This window comes from Polistes dominula, unplaced genomic scaffold, assembly GCF_049000335.1.
Source record: "Polistes dominula isolate Pdom_NZ unplaced genomic scaffold, Pdom_raw_medaka contig_25, whole genome shotgun sequence".
Lineage (NCBI taxonomy): Eukaryota > Metazoa > Arthropoda > Insecta > Hymenoptera > Vespidae > Polistes > Polistes dominula.
The window spans coordinates 1,751,335-1,774,302 of NW_028301094.1; the positions used below are offsets into that span (position 1 = coordinate 1,751,335).

Genomic DNA, 22,968 nt, shown 5'->3' on the forward strand with positions numbered 1-22,968 from the left:
TATATGTATATTTATATTTTTAATTTGAAAGGGATAGAAAAATTATAAAAAGAGGGTATTAAAAAGGATTAATACGATACTGTATAAAATGAAACGCATGCGCTAAAACGACCCCGTATGATGAACAGTGTTCGAAGGATGGCGGTGAGCCAGGGGCGGCAGTGCGGGTTTAGGGGGCAGCGAGGGCGGGTGCCTCCGTTGAAACAACCCCTTGACAACAGGCCCGCGATCAGTCTCGCCCTCGACGTGTCACCACCGTATTGCTCTCTCTTTCTATCTATCTATCTATCTATCTATCTTTTTCTCTCTATCTTCAATTTTTCATTCAAAATTGTCATTTAATCACGAATGAACGAATTAACGAATGGGGAACGTCGATTAACGAATTAACAAAAAGAAAAAAAGAAATATTCTATACTAGTGATATAGTTTCTTGTATTTTTGTTGTTGTTGTTGGTTGTGTTTTATTTTTTTTTCTGCTTCTTCTTCTTCTTCTTCTTCTTCTTCTAATCATAAACTTGCACTCTCTTTCTCTTTTTCTCTCTCTCTCTCTCTTTTTGGTAGGGATTGTTCTTTACCAAAAGAAGAAGAAGAAGAAGAAAAAGTAGTAGAAGAAGAAGAAGAAGAAAAAAACAAAGACAGTATATAAAAGAAGAGGAAGAAAAAAGAAGAAGAAGAAGAAGAAGAAAGGGATCGATAGATCGCAAAGAGAAAAAAAAAAATTAGAAAAAAAAAGAAAAAACCTTGAAGATCATTAAACACGTATCTTCGAATCTATTTGACGTTCGCGTGCCGTCGGTGCTTCGTGGTGCTTCGGCTGCTTTAGTGTGGCACCTCCGTAGACCGTCCCCGCTCATTCAGGTAAATCGATAGTAGTATACACACATATACACACCAGTTACGATTATATATTTTTTTCTTTTTTTTTTTTTTAATAGGTAAAAGAATACATTTTTCTTTTTCTTGTCCATTGTTTTCATCCCCCTTTTTTTTTTTTTTTAGATGTGTGTGAAAAATGATTTATTTTTTTATTTTGTTGTTGTTGTTGTCTTTGGTTGTAATTGTAAAGTACAATCAATGGGGAAATTTGGGGCCGGTATAAATTCGAACGACGCAGTTAGTAAACTCTTCTTCTTCGTTTTTTTTTTTCTTTTTTTTTATTTATCCTTCGTCTTTTCATATCGACCTGAACTTTTGCACTACACTTCTCTATGATTATAGTTATTTCTTTTTTTTTTTATTATTATTATTATGATGATGATGATGATTATTATTATTACTATTATCAAATACGATGAAGATTGAATAAAATGCGCGCGCTGTTTTTAAGAGGATAAAAAAGGTATGCGATAAGGTAGTAATAGTGCTTCGTTATTTTGACATCGAGAATATCTTCTTTTATAAGCATGATATTATATTATATCTATATCTATTGTAATATATTCTAATGTTGATTGATAATCTTATCACCAAGAATTTGTATTTCTATTTTTTTTAAATACGACAAACCTTTCATTTTACTTTTTTATCGTTAGTTATCAAAATTTCATTACTATTTAAGATATATATTATTAATATATTTATTTATATTTATTATTATTATATATTTATATTAATTATATTTATTATTATATTACAAATTACATATAAATTAATTATATATATATATATATATTTATATATTATTATATATATTATTGTATAATATTTATATATATATATTTTATAATATAGTGTATTATTATATATAATATAAATATATTAAATATTATATTATAATTATTATATATAATATAATTATATAATAATATTATAATATAATATTATAATATAAAAAAATATTATTAATAATAATAATATAATATATAATATTATATAATATTATTATTATATAATATATTGTATTATTATATATAATATAAGTATATAATATATATATTATTATAATATAAAAATAATATTATAATAAAATATTATAATATAATTAAATGTAATAATATTATATTTATTAAATATATTATATTATATATATATATATATATATATATATATATATAAAATAATAAATAATAAAATAATATAAATAATAATAAAATATATAAAATAAATGAAAAGCTTGTAATACATTTAATAATAATAAAAATACAAATTTTGTTACAATGAAAAATAATAAATCTACAACGTGTAATAAATATTAGTCAATGTTAATTATTGCAATATTAATTATTGTCAACTTATTAAAACACATTGACAATAATTAATAATTAAAAAATAATGCATAACAAATTAACGTTATATTTAATATATAATATTTATCATTAATCAAATTGAATAATGTTATTTATGATTATGATTATTATTTAAATGTTATTAGATTAATGTTTTATAATCAAGTAAATTATATACCATTGTAGAATACAAAGCTACATGGATTATTTCCTTATTGTATGTATGCCCACTATTGTGGATAGTCTGTAAATTGGAAACCTTAGGCTAACTATTAACTACTGAATGTTTCACAATGTCTACAATGACCTATATAACATGATCGAATCTTTAGATACCTCAGATATCTACTTAACTTTTTTATTTTCTTTTTTTGTTCTTTTTTTTTTTTTTTTGTACGATCATTATAAATACAATAATAATAATAATAATAATACAATTATCTGTAACAAATAATTTGATAGATAATTCAATTGTAAAATTACACATTGTACTATTGATCATTAATTTTTGTATTTATTACATTTTGAATGATTTCTAACTATTATAATTGAATTATATTTGATATTTTCGAGAATATTTGAAAAAACCTTTTGAATAAGGATTATATTATTATAATCATCATCATAATCATAATTATAATCATCATCATCATTATTGTTTAATAATTTTCTACATTTTAATCAAATAATGAGAAATTTAATGAAACATTTATTATTAATGTCAATGTATAAATCTTATTAAAAGTTTTCACGATTGCACAGGATTACGTCATTTTCAAATGATTATTGCAAAATAGTTGCTGAAACACGAAGAAGAAACTAATTTGATTATGTATTTTCAAATGAAATTGGAAATTTGATCAATCGCGCATTTTGAAATCATATATTTATGGTTATTGGATGAAATTTTACATTTTTATTACTACACGATTGTAATCCATGATTGAAACTCGTTTTTTTTTTTCTTTTCTTTTTTTGACGATGTCAGGGATTCCTTGGAGATTATTTGTAATTAATTATTGTTATTATTGGATTATTTTAATGAATTTATTCAAATTGTAAAACAACGAATATTGCAAAACGATATGGACAGGTGTTTCGTAAATTTGTGTCAAGTGTATGTCGATTTTACTTTGATTTGCAACTTTTAGTTTGATTGCGTCAACATTGTTGTCTGGTAAAACGTTAATTGCTTCTGATTTTTTTTTTTTTTTTTTTTTTAATAGAACCATTAGAACCATCCATTCGTGACAAATGTAATTAACTATTATTAAATTTTTTTTATCTTATCTAAAAATAATACGATATATAAACGATACAAATTTACGATAAAAAAAAAACAATTGTAAAAAGTTCGATTCAAATGAAGGTGTTAGTTTGTGTTAAAGTAGAGTTTGTTGATTAGAAAAATCCAAAAAATATTTAGAAGGTAGTTTCAGTATTTTCTTTTTTTAAATTCTTTCATTTTGTTATTTTAACCGAGTTCGAGTGTTGAATAATTTTATCTAAAATGTTTTGTAAAAATGGAATAATTTATTATTAATTAAATTCTAATAATAAATAATATTTAAGAATATTAATTTATTAATTAGAAATTAATTACTAATAAATAATTATTAAATATATTAATTAATTATAAAAAAAAGATAATTATTAATTATTAATAAATTTAATTATTAAATATTATTTATTAATAATATAATTTATATTAATTTGTGTGTGTATAATATATTTATGATTAATATATTTATAATATTATAATTATATATATTATTAATATTATAATTTATTAATATTTTATTATATATATATATATTATAAAAATATAATATAGTAATATTAATATAATAAGTTATAATACAAAATTTATATATTAATAAATTAATAAAATAATATTTATTAATATATTTATATTAATTACATTAAATTATATTTATAAATATAATTATAAATATAATATTAATAAATATATTATATAAATATATATATACATATATATTATTTTACATTAATATTATATATATGTAACAAATAAGTATATCTGTCGAACTATCATGCTAGTAATTTATACTAAACGCATATATGCGTCCATAGTACTCAAAGGGTTAATCGTAAAATCTGACTAAATCGTTAAACCACACTTTATATTATTTATAACTCAATTGTTTTTCTTTTTTTTTTTTTTTTTTTTGTAATAAAAATCCATTTCTGTTATAAAGCTCGTGTGAGACTCATAGAAAATTTAATTTATACGGTCTCGTGATACAAAAGAAAAGTTCATTTTAAATTATACGGTATTATAAAGGAAACTTATCAAGATTAAATAATATACATATATACATATGTATATATGTATGTATGTATGTATGTATATCATATATATGATTAGAAAGCTACAATTATCCTATTATTTTTCTATTTCAGTATGGAGTGCCCGCAAGCAGTTAAACAAGGCCGTAATTTTCGTCTACTTACGGAGGACGAACAGCCGGAACTTCTTGACTACCTCGGAAAACATTTACCCCTGTCGTTGAAGGTGTGTGCGTGTGCGTATACGTCACCATATATATATATATATAAATCTACTTCAGATGGAAACAAGGGATTTATATGCATTGTGATATCTAAATTGGTCATCAACACAACATCAACGTGGTCATCATCTAACCTAATCATCATCATCTTTATCAAAATCATCGTTGATCATCGTCATCATCCTAATCATCTCATCATCATCATCATTATCATCATCATCATCATCATCATCATCATCATAATGATCATCATCAGAAGAAACAAAATGAGTGTCAAATATAATTACTTCCAAAAAAAAAAAAGAAAATGGATCTCTGGTGTAGTTTCAAAGTATACGAGAAACGAGCACTCCATTAAATGTACCCCAAAAAAAAAATGGAATCAAAGAAAATGGCGCACAAAAGCAATGAGAAAAAAATAACATAAAATCACCCCTTCTCCAAAAAAAAAAAAGAAAAAATAGGACAAAAGTCCAGAAAAACAAAAAAAAATAACAAAAATAATAATAAGAATGATTTAATGAAGGATTAACTTATTTTATCATTGGTTTTGTGATTCGTGGGAAAAGGTAACACATCGATGTTATACCTTAAAAAAAAAAAAAACAAGTAATTTACACATACATATATCGAATAAATAACTGCATCGTTGTAATCAACTGGAAATGTCTCAACTATTATAATATATATATATAAAAGTTAGGTTAGGTTAGGTTAGGTTAGGTTAGGTAAGGTTAGGTCAAGTTCAAGGTCATGCGTGATACGCACACTTCATGTACTTACGGTGATACATCTAAATAGGTTTTTACATGACCGGTAACTCTCCTCTTTCTCTTCTAACTCGTGTCATGAAAAGTACAACATGTCGGTTCTTTTCCGTTTTATTTCTCTCTCTCTCTCTCTCTCTCTCTCTCTCTCTTTCCTTCATCATGTTGTTGGAAAGTGCGAGGACGTTATTAACGTAACGTTAAGGTAGAGAAAGAGAGAGAGAGAGAGAGAAAGAGAGTTACGGTACCAAGTAGTCGAGAGAGTCCAAGGTCAGGGTTACGTTCTCGCACGAGGTTCGTTCTCTTTTCATCTATTCGCAAATCGCCGCACTGCCGATCTCGCGACCTCGACTTTAGTCAGTTCAACTTACTTGCTTGCTTGCTTACTTTGATTCACTTGCTTTGGATTGACTTGAGTTAGTTGAGTTGGCTTGAGTTAGTTTGATTTTACTTGGCTTAATATTCACCTGCCGCAACACGCTCCTACCTTTCCAAAGATTCGAATCTGACACACGAACTTCACCACTCCCACTTCTTGTTATCACCTTATCATTTTTTTTTTTTTCTATTGGTTCTCAAACCTTCACTTATTCCTTTGGGTCTTATTATTATTATTATTATTATTTTTTTTTTCCTTCTTCTTATACATACACACATATACTTATACTATATATATATATATATATATATATATATATTTATTTATTATATATTATATAATTATATTATATTATTTACATAATATTAATAATATGGTAATATTATTAATTAATTATATATTAATAATTAAATATATATATAAATATATAATATAATAATAATATAATAATAATATAATAAATAATATAATAAATAATAATATATAATAAATAATATAATAAATAATAATAATATAAATAAATATATATATGTATTGGGATCTCTGGCAGGGGCGTAGCATAGCAAATTCGACCTACCTACTCTAATTTTGAATTTAGCCACGAGATAGCGTATTCAAGTGCTAGAGATCCCACGTGACGTAGCAATTCGACCTACCTACTCTAATTTTGAATTTAGCCACCAGATTGCGTATTCAATTGCTAGAAATCCTACGTGGTGTAGCAATTCGACCTATCTACTCTAATTTTGAATTTAGTCACCAGATAGCGCATTCAAGTGCTAAAGATCCCAATATATTTATTACACTTTTACAAATATACTTGCATGTGTATACTTACACGTATACTTGCAGGTATAATACTTCATACGTATACTGACATATGTGGTTAGATATATATGTGTGTGTATGTGTGTGTAGGATGTATCATAGATCGAAATCTTTTCCGTGACATTTTAAGCTTGTCATTATATATGTCACACTCTTGGCAAAACAATTTTCAAAGTAATCTCGTAGTTTAACACTTCTTCAACGATCAAGCATGCATGCGAACTGTCATGTGGATCCATTTAAAGTTCAACCCTTTTTGCAAATTCTTTTTCTTTTATTTAGGCAAATTAATACGACAATTATTCGTGTTCGATCGATTCGTATTACTTTTACATTTGGAAACTAAACGAGACAGAAATGATTTTTCATTCAACGTTTATCACTTTCCTTTTGTATTCTGAATAATTTGATTGATAATTGCTGTGAGAATGTATTTTTAGGTTATTTTTTGAATTCTTCATCTTGTTTTCTTTTTTTTTTTTTCTCTTTTTTTTTATTCTCTATTTTACACAAGACGACAAACGTGTATAACATATTTGTCTTATGATGTATTTTTATAGTATTTTTTTTTTTTTTTATAAACCGTTGTTGACCTTTGATTATTTTGCAATTCAATTGATTCGAAATCCTAAATAACGATTTGTTAATAAATTAAATTTTATTTGAATATCTTGAAAGATTTGAATTTTTAATTAGTCATATTAAAGAATTTTATTTCGTTTTGTGTAGATTTTTATTTCATTTTATTCATTCGTGTCAGTATAATAACAAAAATAACTCGATAATTATTATGTCATTCGTTGAATATATTTCATTATTTATTTTATTTATTCATTTATTTTTATGAAATAAATCCATTTAATTGGGAGTTAACACACACACACACACACATTTGTAATTAAAAATAAAATGTTATATGAAAATAAATCATTTATATTTAATATTAATTATTTTTTTATATATTTTTTTAATATATATATATATATATATATATATATATATATATATATATATATATATATATATTATATGTATATATATATACATATTATATATATATATATATATATATATATATATAATATGATATAAATTTATTATATAATCAATTAATATTATATATATATGTGGGACGAGCGCCTCCATGCCGAACTTACTAGGCATTCGTGGAAAGGATTAGTTGGTGGGCCCTGGATAGCTCAATTGGTTAAAGAGCAGTCGACGGAAAGGGAAAGATCCGTGGTTCGAATCCCGGTCAGTCAGTTTTCAGCGGTTCAATTTTTTTCACGAATCCCACATATATATATATATTAATATTATATGATATAATTTATATATAATATTAATATTATGTAAATAATATAATATATTTTATAAATATTATGTAAATCATAGAAATAATTATAGAGTATAATTATAAAATATATATATTACAATATATATACACATATATAAATTATAATGTTTAATAAATATATCTGTAATATTATTATTATATATATATATATATATATATATATATAATATATTGAATATAGTATAAATATAATATAAATTATATATATATTAAATATAAACTTTTATATAATAATTAATTATATATTATAATTAAATATTATTTTATATTATATATATTAATATTATATTATAATTAAATATTATTTTATATTATATATATTAATATTATATATAATTTAATATATTAAATAAATATTATATATTATAATTATATAATATATAATATTATATAATATTATAATATATATTAAAATTATATATTATATATAATATTGTCTTAAATAAGGATTTTAATTTCAAAATTAAAAATTTTCTTAAATAATTTTTGTACAAACTTGTTATAATATCAAATTTCGAAAATACTTTCCTAAAAATAATTTATACACCTACATTGTTATTTAATTTATTATTAATTTTTACTGAAATATCATACAACGAGATAGATGAATTTATACAAGTTATTTTTGAAAAAAAAAGAAAAAGAAAAAAAGAAAAAAGAAACATACGATTAGACTTTTGATGATGGGTTAGGTCCTTTTGTAAAGTCCATCGATTCCAACGACCGGTGGGTGCGAGAACGTAAATGCAAAGGTTTGCTTGGTTGCTTGCTTGCTTGCTTGCTTGCTTGCTTCCGTATCGACCTTGACCCTTGAATATCCCTCTCGCATATCGCGAGTAAAACGAATTCACGATTTATTTCTAGGATTAAAAGTTATATATATACGAAATTATAAGAAAAAAAAAATACAAAATAAAACATACGATTCGACATCTTTTTCATTTTTAATCTATTATCTCGCGACGAATTTAAAATTCATTAAAATTCATTTAAATATATATATATCAAATTATTTTTTTTATATATAAAAATAAAAAATAGAAAGAGAGAATAATACAATTTTTAATATATTTGAGAAGAATCTCATTTATCTCTTTCTCTCTCTCTCTTTTTTCTTTTTTTTTTCTTTCATTAGAATTCAAATAAAAATTTAATTCGATTTAATGCTCGTGCAATATTACTTCGCACATTATAAGAAAGTGATTGGTAATAAATTTCATAATATTGTTAGACGTCGTATTTATTTAATATTTTTATGATGGCAATTAAATTTTTATCAATTTATCAATGTATATAGTGAATTAATATATATGTGTATGTATGTGTGTGTGTGTGTGTGTACGTACTGTGTATATAAAATATTGAATTATTCGAATAATAATTTTCATTAATCATATATATTTATCGATACTTTGAATCTTATTATTAATTTTAAATAGTTTTATTATTATTTATTTATTTATTTATTTATTTATTATTTTATTAATTTTGTATTTTATAGTTATAATATATAGTATATTATATATAAATAGTATTTTATATATAATAATTAGACATATAAGGAAATAGATGTAAGGAATATGAAGTATATATATATATATATATATGTTATAGTTTTATATAGTCTATATAGTTATGTTGTTTATATTGTTTTATATTGTTTTTTATATTGTTAATATTAATATCTAATATTATATTAGGGTATAATTAGAATTAAGTATATTGTCAAGGGGAACGAACATGTAGGGGGGGGGCCTTCGGGGTAAACATCCTAAAGGGATGTTTCTGAAAAATAAACTTCTATTCTATAATTTATATAATATATTATATTATATTATAAATTTGGTTGTTTAATCACAATTAATGTTAAAGATCGCGTATTAAATTCTAAAAAAAAAAAAAAAAAAACATAACAATTTAAAATACCAAATTCTTTCGTAGAAATAATTAAACAATTTTCGATTGGTTGGAAATGCATATTACAGGAGTTTACATTAAACACCATTTCTGGTTTATTTCAAGATTTAAAATGTCTCGAGTATTGCCTCAGTCTAATTCCGTTTTATTCGCTTCTTTGTTAAATATCTCAATCCATGTTTTTATTTTTTTCTTTCTATTTTATTTTATTTTATTTTTTCTTTTTTTTTACTTTTCATTTTGATTAATTCCTTTCGTTGCTCTTTTTTCTATTTTTTTTTTCACTTACGTTTAATCGTGTCTCATTTTATTTTTAATGAGAGTAAATATTTGAATATAAAACAACAACAAAATAATAATATATATTATGCGTTTATAAAATTAATAAATGATAAAATAAATATTATAATATATATATATGTATATGTATATGTATATGTTTTTCTCTTACGATTAAATAGTATTATTAAATATTATATTAATATTATTCTCTATTTTGTGTTTTTTTCAACAAAAAAAAATCATCTTTCGTTTTTCAGTTCCATCAGACGCTGTTGACCTACATGAAGGACAAAGTATGGGAATTCTATTTTTATGTGCCAAACGAGTGGCCGAACATACAAATATGTCTACACTTCCCAGGAATGACTCTGTCTGTAAGTTGAAATATTATTTTTATATTAATTTTATATTTTATTTTGTATTTTATATAAAATAAATCAATATTTAATATATATAGATATATAAAATAATTTATATAATTTAATATATAAATGAATATAATTTATATAATTTAATTTATTAAAAGTTAACTATTAAATTTCTATATATATTAAATTTATATATTAAATATTACAAATTTAATATATAAAAATTTATATAAAAAAAAATTTAATATATATAAAAAATAATTTATATATTTTAATATATAAAAATTTGTAATATTAAAATTTATATAAAATAAATTCTATACAAAATTATATTATATAAAAAATTACATAAAATAAATTATATAAAAATAGATATATTTTAATATATTAAAATTTATATAAAATAAATTCTATACAAAATTATATAAAAATAAATTATATAAAAAAAAATAATATAAATAACAGTAAAAATATATTTATATAACTCTACATATATATATATATATATATATATATATATATAATAATTTTTTTCTTGGCTCGAATAAAAGCCCCCACACACTCAATTAAAATGAAAATAAAGTTGAAAGCAATTTAAACAAGGATGGTGCAGTTTGAAATCGTAAAAATTCAACTGCGATGACATCCATGATCGAATACATATACATAACCAACTCTATACGATAAGACAAATACATTGAAAAGAGGCATTCAATGTCAGTTTACTAGTTCGCTATGAATTGTGTCTGGAAAGGACGTATTTCAAACGAGAAATAGACAGCCAGAGAGAAAGAAATACAACAAGAGAAAGAGAGAGAGAGACAGAAAGAGAGAGAGAGAGAGAAAAAAAAGAAAGAGAAAAAGAAGGAGAAGAAGAAGGAGGAAGTTGAGGGGTTGAAATAAGTGGGGGAGGTAAAGTACACAAGGATTGGCCCATATTCGTTATTGGCCTTATGCCAAATTTCAACATTGTCCTCGAATTTGGTGTGTCTTCTTTCTCTCTCCTTCTTATACTTTCACGTTTCACTGTCCTAGCACGTTGACAAAACTGTTAATTTCATCTTGAATTATATTACCTCTCTCTCTCTGTCTCTCTCTCTCAGTAATTACGTGTTTTAAGTGTCCAACATTTTGATGCAGACATTGTGGATGCCAAAGAATTTTCTATCGATTAATTTTATTGATGGCAAAAAAAAAAAAAAAAAAACAAAAAAGGTTGTAGAATATTTGTTCACTCATCAAACAATTCATAATCTAATATTTTGATTTTATTTTACAGCCACACGGTTTGTTGTACGAAAGCGTGGGTGTATTCTGTCCTAACGATCATCTTGAACAACTGAATCTGCTACGAGATGAAGATATACTGATCGACTGGTCAAGGCCACTTTATATTAATTTCGTTCACATAGACATCGCTAATAGATTGGTTGAACTTTACAAGGATATTGGAAACGTTGATATGGTAACCGTTGATGTCTGGGCTTGTGAGGATTTAGAACTTTTAGATCAAAGGGAAGAAACTGAGGAAGACAATGATCCTGATGTACAAGTTTTACCACTTAAAGCGGAACACGCTGAAGGAATTTATGAATTGTATCCTGCTAATGATATTGAAAGTCACGAGGTATTTCTACGATTGATTAGATCCTTACCTGCCGGTGGTGTATTTTGCAAGGACAGTTTAGCAGCGTGGATGGTACAATCTTATTACGGTGCTATGTTCTCGATGCAGACCAAACCAGAGTATCGTAGGAAAGGTTATGGGACAAAATTAGCTAGGTAATAATGTCTTTAAGGGTCATATGATTTTATTGATTCAAAATAGAAGTAATGGAATGGTGTTGGAATGACTTGTTTTATTTGATTTTTTTTTGTTTTTTAGGTACCTGACGAAACGTGTAGCCGAAAGGGGTTACAGTCCGTTCGTGGTAATACGTCCGGAAAACGACGCCAGCCAGAGTTTGTACAAGAAATTAGGTTTTAGGCAATTATTTCAAACAGTACGTATGATATTTACACCAACCTCGTGGCAAGAAGAAATTGAAAATGAAGCTAGCAATATACTCAGGGAGAATCTTGAAAATGCTGTTAGACAATTGAACGTTGAACAAAGGGTAATAGCTGCATTTCGTGGTGATGAAGAGGATAACAACAGTTTAACGTCCATCGAGATACAAGAGGTTGAGGGTGAAGAAACGATAAGGGAAGGTGGTGGTGGTGGTTCGGACTCTAACGAGGATGCTGAAGTCGTCGTTGTTGTCGAGGAATCGGAAGATGATAGTTTTGCTCGAGAGGAAGAAGTTTTAGAACCTATTGAAGAACAAGAGGAAAGGATAGAAACTGTTGATAAAGATGGAAATAATATTAATCAAATTGAGGAAGCTTCTAATGTTGATGATAATAACACTAATGATAAAGAAGATGAAATCACGATATCTCAACAAACAGAAATTGAATCTGTTGTTTGTGATTAAAACAAAACAAAACAAAAAGATAGGAAAGAAACAAACAAACAAACAAAAAAACATGTCCATGATGACTCTACACACGTTTTTCTTTACTCGAAGAATTATTTCAATACAATTTTATTAATTGTGTGCATATATATATATATATATATATACAGCAGTAGCAACAGCACAAATACCGTCATAATTTAGTTTTACACAAATTATTTTTTATTCTAAATTATTTTCAATTATTTTTGTCAATATTTTTATATTTATTTTACTACAAATTATTCTCAATTATTTTTGTCAACACTTTTACATTTATTTTACTACAAATTATTTTCAATTATTTTCAATTATATTTCAACATATTTTTAATATTTTAATTATCTTCCTTTAAAATTCTTTATTTTAATATTAACAATAGAAATAATTTATTTAATTAATCTCGTTAATAATTATTTATTTTATTCAAATCAATTTTATTTAACACTCATATTACTGTCAATTTTTTGACATAAATTTGACATAAATAACGACAAACATTTTGACGGTCAATTTCTTCGAGTAATTGAAAAAAAAAAGAAATAAATAAATAAAAAAAACGAAGTGGAGTAAACATAAAAAAAATGAAAAAGTAAAAAAAAAGAAATATTTTATGAAATTTCCGCGTTTCCGCACCGCGCTCGCGCGAGGTTTCAATAAACCACTCAGCAAAAATACACCTCGCCCCCACCCCCACCCCCCACATACAACAGAGACAATTACACACACACACACACATACACTAATAAATTACACTAATAGATAACACTTGCGTAAATTCGTCGTAAATTGATACGACAAATTTTTTCATATCAACAAATTCTTACGAAGGACAAACAAATTTGTAGAGAGAATTTAAAGAAAAAAAAAATAAGTCACAAAAAAAAACTTACTTGTGTAACGAAAAAAAAAAAGAAAACAAAAACAAAAAAATCGTTTCTTAGTTTTTTTAACAAATTTATAACGAAATTAAATAACATCGACGAATATAATATACCACACTGATTAGAACCAAAAAAAAGATTAAAAAAAAAAAGTATCTTAATAAAAATAATTAGATTGTTGTAACAGAATGAATACGAAGAATTCAAAGATAAAAAAAAAACGGATGTGTAAATTAGAAAAGAAAAAAGTAACTTCGTTTCGTTTGAACCCTTTGGGTACAATTGACGAGTGAGACTCGTCATCTGTTTATTTGGGCAAAGTTACGTTGGACGACGAGTCTGACTCGTCATCTGAATTTAAAAAGCTTATATTATAAAAAATATATAAAATATATATTATAAATATATAAATATATTTATATTTTCTTTTTCAATTTATAAAATATATTTATATATATATTTCATAATTGAAATGTTATTTTGCAAAAATATATTTATATCAACGATATAAATAATAATAAGGTCTAACGAGAAATTTTGGTCCGTTCGTACAAACCATTAGTTCAATTTTTTGTCACTAGGGAGGGATAAGGCCCCATTTCTTAAAATTGGAATAGAAAAACATTGCCAACTATGTTGACAAAAGTTCCAAAGTAATTCAATTAATTAATTATTCAAATGATGAATAATAATTTAATATTTGATTTTATTTTCAAACATGAACAGAGAATTTGTCGTAGGACCTAAAAAAAATAGATTTCAAATAAAAATGTCAAATACTTTGACATATTAATTCATACAACAACAAATTAAATTACATATGCATGAACATTGTCAAATATAAATTCAGTACTCAAGGGGTTAATAGTTAAAAACAAGAATTATAACAAAATTCACACACACTCCCGCCCCTGAACAACCACACGTGGTAATTTAACGAATATTCTCGTCATACGAGAATATTCATATTGATCTGTGATTATATGATTTTATTTATAATTAATTAATTAATTAATTGTTAAACGTATTGGGATCTGTAGCACATGAATACGCTATCTGGTGGCTACATTCAAAATTATAGAAGATAGGCCGAATTGCTACGTCACGTGTGATCTCTCTAGCACATTAATACGCTATCTGGTGGCTAAATTCCAAATTAGATTAGATAGGTCGAATTTTTTGCTACGCCACGCCCCTCCTGCCGGAGATCCCAATATTCTTTGTTTTTGTTTTTTTTTATTCTGTTTTTTATATTTAAATTTTTTTTTATTATTTTTATTTATGTTTAAATTATTATATATATAAAAAAAAAGAATATATATATATATATATATAGATATATATAAATGTTAGTTAAATAAAACCTCGCGCGAACACGATACGCTTCCCCTTTTAAATATTACGAGGGATAGATTTGAACTCGCTGTGTTGGTGCACAATAATCCGATGTTACAAAATTATAAATAAATAAATGAAAAAAAGAAAAAAAACACAAAAAAGGAAATAAAAAGTAAAAAATTAAAAAAGATGAAAACAAAAGTTAAGATAAGATATGATAAGATACAAAAAAATATAAATTATTAATAATAGAACGATCGGCTTTTTGCACGCGATTGAACAAGCGCAAGCGATTCGAGTTCTTCGATCGATTATGATAATCGATTATCATAAAAAAAAAAAAGAAAAAGAAAGACATAATTAAATTATATAAAATTATATACATTATATATATATATATATACAATACTTGTGTGTATAATTTTGTATCGGCTGATACGATTCTTTATTTATAGGTTAGAAAAAAAAACAAGAAAAGAAAAAGAATTTTTGCGCACACACATTTACACACATTTACACACTTTTACAGATAAATACTTGATGAATATATCTTAAGTCGAGTTCGAGGAACGTCTCGATGTTGTTTAAACGATTTAACACCCACTCATGTTTGTATAATCTATGGTGGAATTCAATTTCATTATGGTGATCGATCATGAATCGCAAATTTCAAAATGTTACGAATGAACAACACGATTTTCATGATTCTCAGATAAACGAGAACGAAGTGCTAACTCTCTACATGGGATTTACAATCCAACAAGGATATTTTGTTTAAAAAAAAAAAAACCACATAAAATTTATTTATTTTTTTATTATTACAAAAAAAAAACCAACAGAGAAACTTCTACGAACGATTCTCGAGTATCGGCTATGCTCAGTGCACCCTCACAGCGAAACTAAATGAAAATAATAATTATAATAATAATAATATAATATTAATAATAATAATAATAATAATAATAATAATAATAATAATAATAATATAATATTAATAATTAATAATAATAAAAATATTTAATAATAATCAAGCTAAAAATGACAACTAATGATAATAATATTAATTTGCGGCGACCATTGGATATTATATTAATAGATCATATATAAATATAAATATTTATATATATATATATATATATATATATATATATATATATATATACATATATATAATATTTAATATAAAAAAAGAAAAGAAAAAAATGAAAGAAACTAGCGCGCAAAAAAACAAAAACAAAATGGAGTCTGACGAAACCTCGGTTCAATCTTTCGAGTTCCTCCTCCTTTGACTATTAAAAAAATAATTTTGCAATTTTGTTGTTTAACTTTGTTGTCTCTAAAAATACACATTATTATTATTATTATTATAATAAAATATATTAAAAATATAAATTTAAACATTTGTCGGGGGACAAAATAAATGAACGAACTAACGTGAATAGAATTGTAAAGAAAAAAAAAATTTATTGATGAATGTCAAGGGAGAGGGAACACAGGGAAAAAAAACGAACCGAGGGGTAAAACTCGTGTGAGAAAAGACTCCTTCAATGCTCCCCATCCACCCCCCCTCTCTGAAAATCCCTCCTTTATTTTTGATTTTTGATGTCTTCGGGTTGCGAGGGGAGGGGTGGTGGTTGGTTGGTTGGTCCAGATGTGATACTTTACCCAATTCCCCACTTCCGCTTTGGTCGTGGTACTGACAAATGTTATCTAAAGAAATCTCGTTCATTGTGTGTGTGTATGTGTGTGTGTGTATGTGTGTGTGTTGGCCACGAACAAAATGGCCACGTAATTCCACTCGGTATCGATGAAAATTAATGTCACGAACTATGCTTATATATGTATATATATATATACAAGGTATCTTATTTGAAAAAGGGGGTGGTTGTTAATTCAACTCCTTCAGTTTTGATGATACAAAAATGAAACAATGTATTTTCTATGCAATCTCGTAGATAACAAAATGACGAATAGTCTGCTATTAAGAATATTTATATTCTATGTTCATATTTTAATTAATAATTAATATTAACACCTTTAATGGCCGCACACGTGTACGCAGTCAAATGTCGTCAAGGGTTTGATAATATTTATTTAAGAATTAATTGACAAAAAACTTTATTGTTATTCGTGAAAATATTAACGTAAAACAACAAAACAACAATTTTAACAATGAAATTAATCTTATCTTAACGCATATAAATTACGTGTCACGTTGTTTGTTCGCAATGTACTCCTAAATTATTGAACCGATTTTAATTAAATTTTGTACACTGTGTGCAGTTTCATCCAACTTGAAAGATAGGACAGTTTATATCTCAATTTATAATCGCAATATATTATTTTATTGCGAATTATTTGTTTATTTAAACAAAAGAGTCATGATTATCTCTGTTAGTTTGATAAGATTCTAACAGATGGCAGTATAAGGTAATTCGTTGACGTGTGTATCGGACTGATTGTGAGCCACAGCAACGCGTGTAGTGGGACACCCCTAGTTTTATATATAACAAGTTATAAATAAAATAACAACACATGTTGTGTGAGCGGCCATTAAAGTGTTAATATAATCAATCCACGTTTAGATATTTTTAAGAATAAATGAATAATTATATAATTGAAATATTGGTGCTGTAAACAATTTGTTGTTTATTAATGGTTCGATATCGTTTGCACAAATTGCATAGAAAATATATATTTGTTTTTTTTTTTTTTTTTTTTCATGAATAAATCAAATTCAATATTTGGATATCTTGTTTATGTATAATGCATACGTACACATATGTGTAAGGATAAATTAAAGAATTATGTGAATAAGATCTGTTGTCAAGAGATTATCATGGAATTTACGAACACATTTGAGGAGAATGGTGAATTTGATAATTACGAGAGACTACTTTCTTATCGTTAGATAATTTTAATTCAACATCGTGTCAATTACAATTGTGAGAACAATTATATTTATTTCTTTTGTATGTTAATCAGTTTGTTTTAATTTTTTTTTCTTTTCTTTTTTTTTTTTTACGTAAGATTTTCTTTTAATGTCATTCTATGTAATATTATATTTGTTAACTTCTAAGTATATAGATTATTGCAATAATGCGTGTATGGTGTACGTTTAAAAATGAGTTTCTCGTAATTATCATGTAATAGTATCTGTTATCTCACTCACTCAGTTGTGTGTTGTTAGTTTGAAATTCAACGAACAAATTTTGTCTATTAAAAATCTGCTTTATGCTTGTTCTTTTTTTTTTTTTGTTTTTTTTTATTTAATTTTCATCCGAGATTTTCCAAAGACACTTTTACAATCAAAATTCTTCTTCTTCTTCTTCTTCTTCTTTACGCACAAAATATTACTAAATTTAATGACAACAAAAAAAAATAACACTTAAATTTGTCCAAATCTTATGCGCATTTAATTATCCGTAAGAATAAGAATTGAATGAACAAAAAAAAAAAAAAAACAAGAATCTACTGTATAAAAATGTGAATTATGAGAAGCAAAAAAACCCTCCCCCCCCCCAAAAAAAAATGGAGCATATTTTTTGGATTATGCAAAATGCAACACAACGAATGAATTACTGCGATTTAAATCTATTCCACTTGTCCGATAAATATGAGCCTTTTCACACTTTGAACAAAATCCACACGTTATTAGATTTTAGCCTAATATATATATATATATAGGGTGTCTCTGGTAAATCAGGCCTACGAGAAAGTTTGCAAAGGTTATGCGACATTCTTAATAATGTTATATTATATTTTATTCAAACACATAATTAAACTTACCTGTTCTTCTTATACACGCAAAATAAAAAAAAAATAAAAAATAAAAAAGAAAATAAAAAGAAACAAATAAATACAGGCGCGCGCGCGCGTTACAGTCAAGAAAAAAAAATAAAATAAAAATATTAAGAATGAAAGATATATATATATTAAAAAAAAAAAAAAAAAAAAAAAGATAAAAACACAAAGAACAAAACAAAAAAAATAATAATAATAATAATACGATATTTAACTGTTTCTCTCTATTCTCTCCACACTATCTTCTTTAAAAAAAAAAAAAAAAAAAAATAGCTTCCCATTTTTGTCGCAAAATAGAATATTTCTTATCTGAAAACGATGTGAGATATTTTAGGATAAAATAATAATTATTTATATATAATGCATTATTGAAAAATTAATTTTATTGCGCGTCCGAGAAATATTATAAATAAAATAAAATAAAATAAAATGAAATATTAAGGAAAGAAAAAGAAAAAAGGATACGAATAATAATAATAATAATAATAATAATAATAATAATAATAATAAAAATAATAATAATACAAGTTGAGATATATCAACGAAAAAAAGAAAAAAGAAAAAAATTGATACAAGTAGTGCTTTGAGTAATAAATGAGAGAAAAAAAATAAAAATAAATATATATATATATATATATATATATATATGTATGTATGTATATATATATATATATATATATATGTATGTATGTATATATATATATATATATATATATATAATAAGCAGATACTACCTACCTCTTTTTTTACGATTAAACGAAACTAAAACGAAGAGAAAAGAATAATAGTAATAATAATGAAAAAAAAAAAGAAGAAAAAAATTAATAACAACGTAAAGAAAAGAAATGGAAGTTACAAAAAAAAAAAAAAAAAAAGAAAAGGAAACGAAAAAGCAGGTTAAAAATTGAGTTTTATTATAAAATAATAAGACGTTGTTTTGAATATTATATTTGTCGTTACAATGGTTACGTTCGTTTTTACGCGCGTGATTTAAATTGGATACCTTTATTTCTTTTTATTTTATCAAATTACAGATTACACAATGAAAAAGTAGAAAGTGTTATAGAGTTGTCTTTTTTTTTTTTTTGAAAGAAGTAAATTAAAATTACATTTTGAAATATTAAATGATGATCAAAATTAACGAGTTACAAAAAAAAAAAAAAAAGAAAAAACAAGAAGATTTGAAATCGCGCGCATAAAAGCGAAAAAAATCTTTTATCACCGCTTTCTCGTGCTTGCACAACTTACGTAGTAGTTTGGTAAGCGATAGATGGGTATTGTACTTCCAACACGCTATTAACCTCTTTCACTTACGATCTAATGCCAAAAAAAAGAAAAAAACAAATAAAAAAATAAAAACGAGTAACAATAAATCCATCTACAAGTCAAGATGTCAAATATTAATTTGTCGACTTTTATCATTTCTCTTCTTCTTCTTCTTCTTCTTCTTTGTTTCTTTTGTCCTTTCCTTTGAATGAAACGTCGTATTTTTTTTGTTATTAAATAAAAATCATTTTTATCAACTACGCATAGTTCATTGATTGATTAGAGTAGTACATTCGATAAAAAAACATGGAAGAACTTGGTTCGAATTCCGGTTCACGTTTCGTTCAGTCAATATTTCTAAACTGCTGAACAAATTTTTTAATTCTTATTAAATTTAAATGTTACAAATATTATTTGCATAAAGAAATTAGTTTATTTAAAACAATGATTCGTGCGTGCGTGTGTGTGTGTATGTGTGTAAACGGTGTTGATATTTGTTAGAAAATTTTAACCGTGTGTTAAGTGTTACACTAATTAATTAACAAACAATTACAAATATACATTTGAAATGAGGTTAAGAAATAATTTACGTAAAGGTGGCGCATCGATAAATTGTTTTTCATTTGTTTTTGTTTTTGTTTTCAAACGAAGAAAAAGTATTGTTTACAACTGTTAATGTATTTTTAATTAATTTTTTTTTTGTAATAACTATCAATTGTAGAATTAAATTGTACTTATCAATATTAAACACACACACACACACATATATACACACAGATATAAATACACATAGCAGAGAAGTAAGGCACTTTCTATTTCTTTAAATTCATACTTCAATCGATCGATTATTCTCAACGACGTAAAAAGCTAGGAGAACAAACGAGTACACTGTTTTACTTTCGTAAACGTATAAGATATTGATAAGTATCCAACGAAAGATACATGCACGGTTAGACACGACTGAATTAAATTACGAAGTAAACGTTCACATATTTATATAATGTAAATTGCACAGCACCAACGATCTTCCATAAAATTGTCGACACAAGTATTTTGCATTCAATATTGACAGCATGAACGTTATTTAAATCTCTCCAGGCTTAAAAATCATTTTTGTATTTGACAAAACAAACCAGAACACAATACACACGTCTTTCGTATTAAAAAGAATAAGAGAAAGATTTAAAAAATAAATGAATACACGTTTTAAATCGACATGACAACGATTACGAGGGATAAAACAAATCAAAATAAGATGGGGAAGGAAGAACAGCGTACAGTCGAAGAAGAGAAAGACTACTGAGAGTGGGCTCGATCGTTCACCGTGCTGTTCTTCCCGTTGATGGTGGAAGGAAGTGAGAAGGAAGCGAGACGACAGGTGACTGGTGGATAAGCCCGCCATGCGCATCGCCTTCGGCCACAGTCGGTCGCGGTCGGCCGGCTTCGGAGCTCTCTGGTGGGGACGAGCAGTGTATCCGTGACGTCACATAATTAGAGTAAATACAAAGTAGTCTTGATGGGGCAGCAGCGTGCGCCGCATCGTGAGTCGCTGGTCCGCGCGCGTCAAACTTATATCGTCTCGATACACGACACCCGTGGCTTACCTTATAGTGTATATATATATAAAATAAAACATACATAATATATAAACTTATATACATATATACATATTATATATATATATAAACATATATATATATATATATAAATATATATAAATATATATGTATATATATATAAATTTAAATATATGTATATGTAATTCGCGTTATGTGTCGACAGTGTGTGTTTGTTCTTAAGGATCCTAGATGACTGTGAGAACAGTGAGTGACGTACGCGAAACTAAGAAATGGATAAGATAGAGGTGAGTGAAAAAGATAGTCTTCTTCACTGAGAGAAATACTGTGTAAATTGTAAACGCGTGCGCGCGATCTCTATATATCTATCTTTCGCGCGCTCTCTCTGTCTCTGTCTCTGTCTCTGTCTCTCTTTCTTTCTACCTCCCTCCTCTCTCTCTCTCTCTCTTTATCTTTATCTCTCTCCCTGTGTATATATACTATGTGTACTTTTCTGTATACTATTCTGTATATATAATATATATACATATAAGCGTTATGTACATTTATTTTATTATATTTCTCACGTTCCTGTAGAAGGGGGGGGGAGGGGGAGGAAATTATTTTTTATCAATTTAAATTTTGTTTATTTTTTTTTAATTTTATTATTTTTTTTTTTTTTCGTTTTAATTATTTTCTCTTCATCTTTTATTTTTTCCCGCTCTCTCTCTTTCTTTCTCTCTCTCTCTCCGTCTGTCCCTCTATTTCTCGTTAAAGCAATCCTCTCATATTTCTTTCATTTTGTATTTTTCTTTTCTAATTCTCTCTCTCTCTCTCTCTCTTTTTTTTTCTTTTCTACTCGGTTCGTATTCGCTTATTTTAATCCATCCAACGCGAGACGCGAGATATACTCGCCTCGTCGTACTACTCTTTCGACCGTAATGCAGAAGTGACAGCGTTGC

At 25.5% G+C, this 22,968-nt stretch overlaps 2 protein-coding genes across 4 annotated transcripts in view; both read left to right on the plus strand.

Moving 5' to 3' along the window:
• Nucleotides 1–127: 127 nt before the first annotated feature.
• LOC107071671 (uncharacterized) lies at nucleotides 128–19,340 on the plus strand. 2 transcript variants are annotated; one of them, XM_015330859.2, is made up of 6 exons: nucleotides 128–257; nucleotides 565–861; nucleotides 4,653–4,764; nucleotides 10,550–10,666; nucleotides 11,940–12,442; nucleotides 12,546–19,340. In XM_015330859.2, the coding sequence occupies exons 3-6, from the start codon at nucleotides 4,654–4,656 to the stop codon at nucleotides 13,135–13,137; spliced, it is 1,323 nt and encodes a 440-aa protein (XP_015186345.2). In that variant the 5' UTR covers nucleotides 128–257; nucleotides 565–861; nucleotide 4,653; the 3' UTR covers nucleotides 13,138–19,340. The 2 variants fall into 2 exon arrangements, with proteins under 2 accessions (XP_015186345.2, XP_015186346.2); XM_015330860.2 differs by lacking the exons at nucleotides 128–257; nucleotides 565–861 and having other exon boundaries at nucleotides 4,653–4,774.
• Nucleotides 19,341–19,843: 503 nt separating this feature from the next.
• LOC107071669 (uncharacterized) overlaps nucleotides 19,844–22,968 on the plus strand; it is a 186,779-nt gene continuing 183,654 nt past the window's right edge. Inside the window, exons 1-2 of one of the 2 annotated variants that reach the window (XM_015330855.2) lie at nucleotides 19,844–22,062; nucleotides 22,233–22,314. In XM_015330855.2, the coding sequence (XP_015186341.2) occupies nucleotides 22,300–22,314 (15 nt within the window). In that variant the 5' untranslated portion in view covers nucleotides 19,844–22,062; nucleotides 22,233–22,299. The remainder of the gene's footprint in view (nucleotides 22,063–22,232; nucleotides 22,315–22,968) is intronic. The other variant, XM_089176534.1, reaches the window with a different exon arrangement.

Excerpts from the sequence above, each read along its gene's own strand:
- LOC107071671 (XM_015330859.2), top strand. The coding sequence starts at position 4,654 with ATGGAGTGCCCGCAAGCAGTTAAACAAGGCCGTAATTTTCGTCTACTT. Across the intron at positions 4,765-10,549 it reads ATTTACCCCTGTCGTTGAAG|TTCCATCAGACGCTGTTGAC; the intron begins GTGTGTGCGTGT and ends TTCGTTTTTCAG. Across the intron at positions 12,443-12,545 it reads TATGGGACAAAATTAGCTAG|GTACCTGACGAAACGTGTAG; the intron begins GTAATAATGTCT and ends TTTGTTTTTTAG.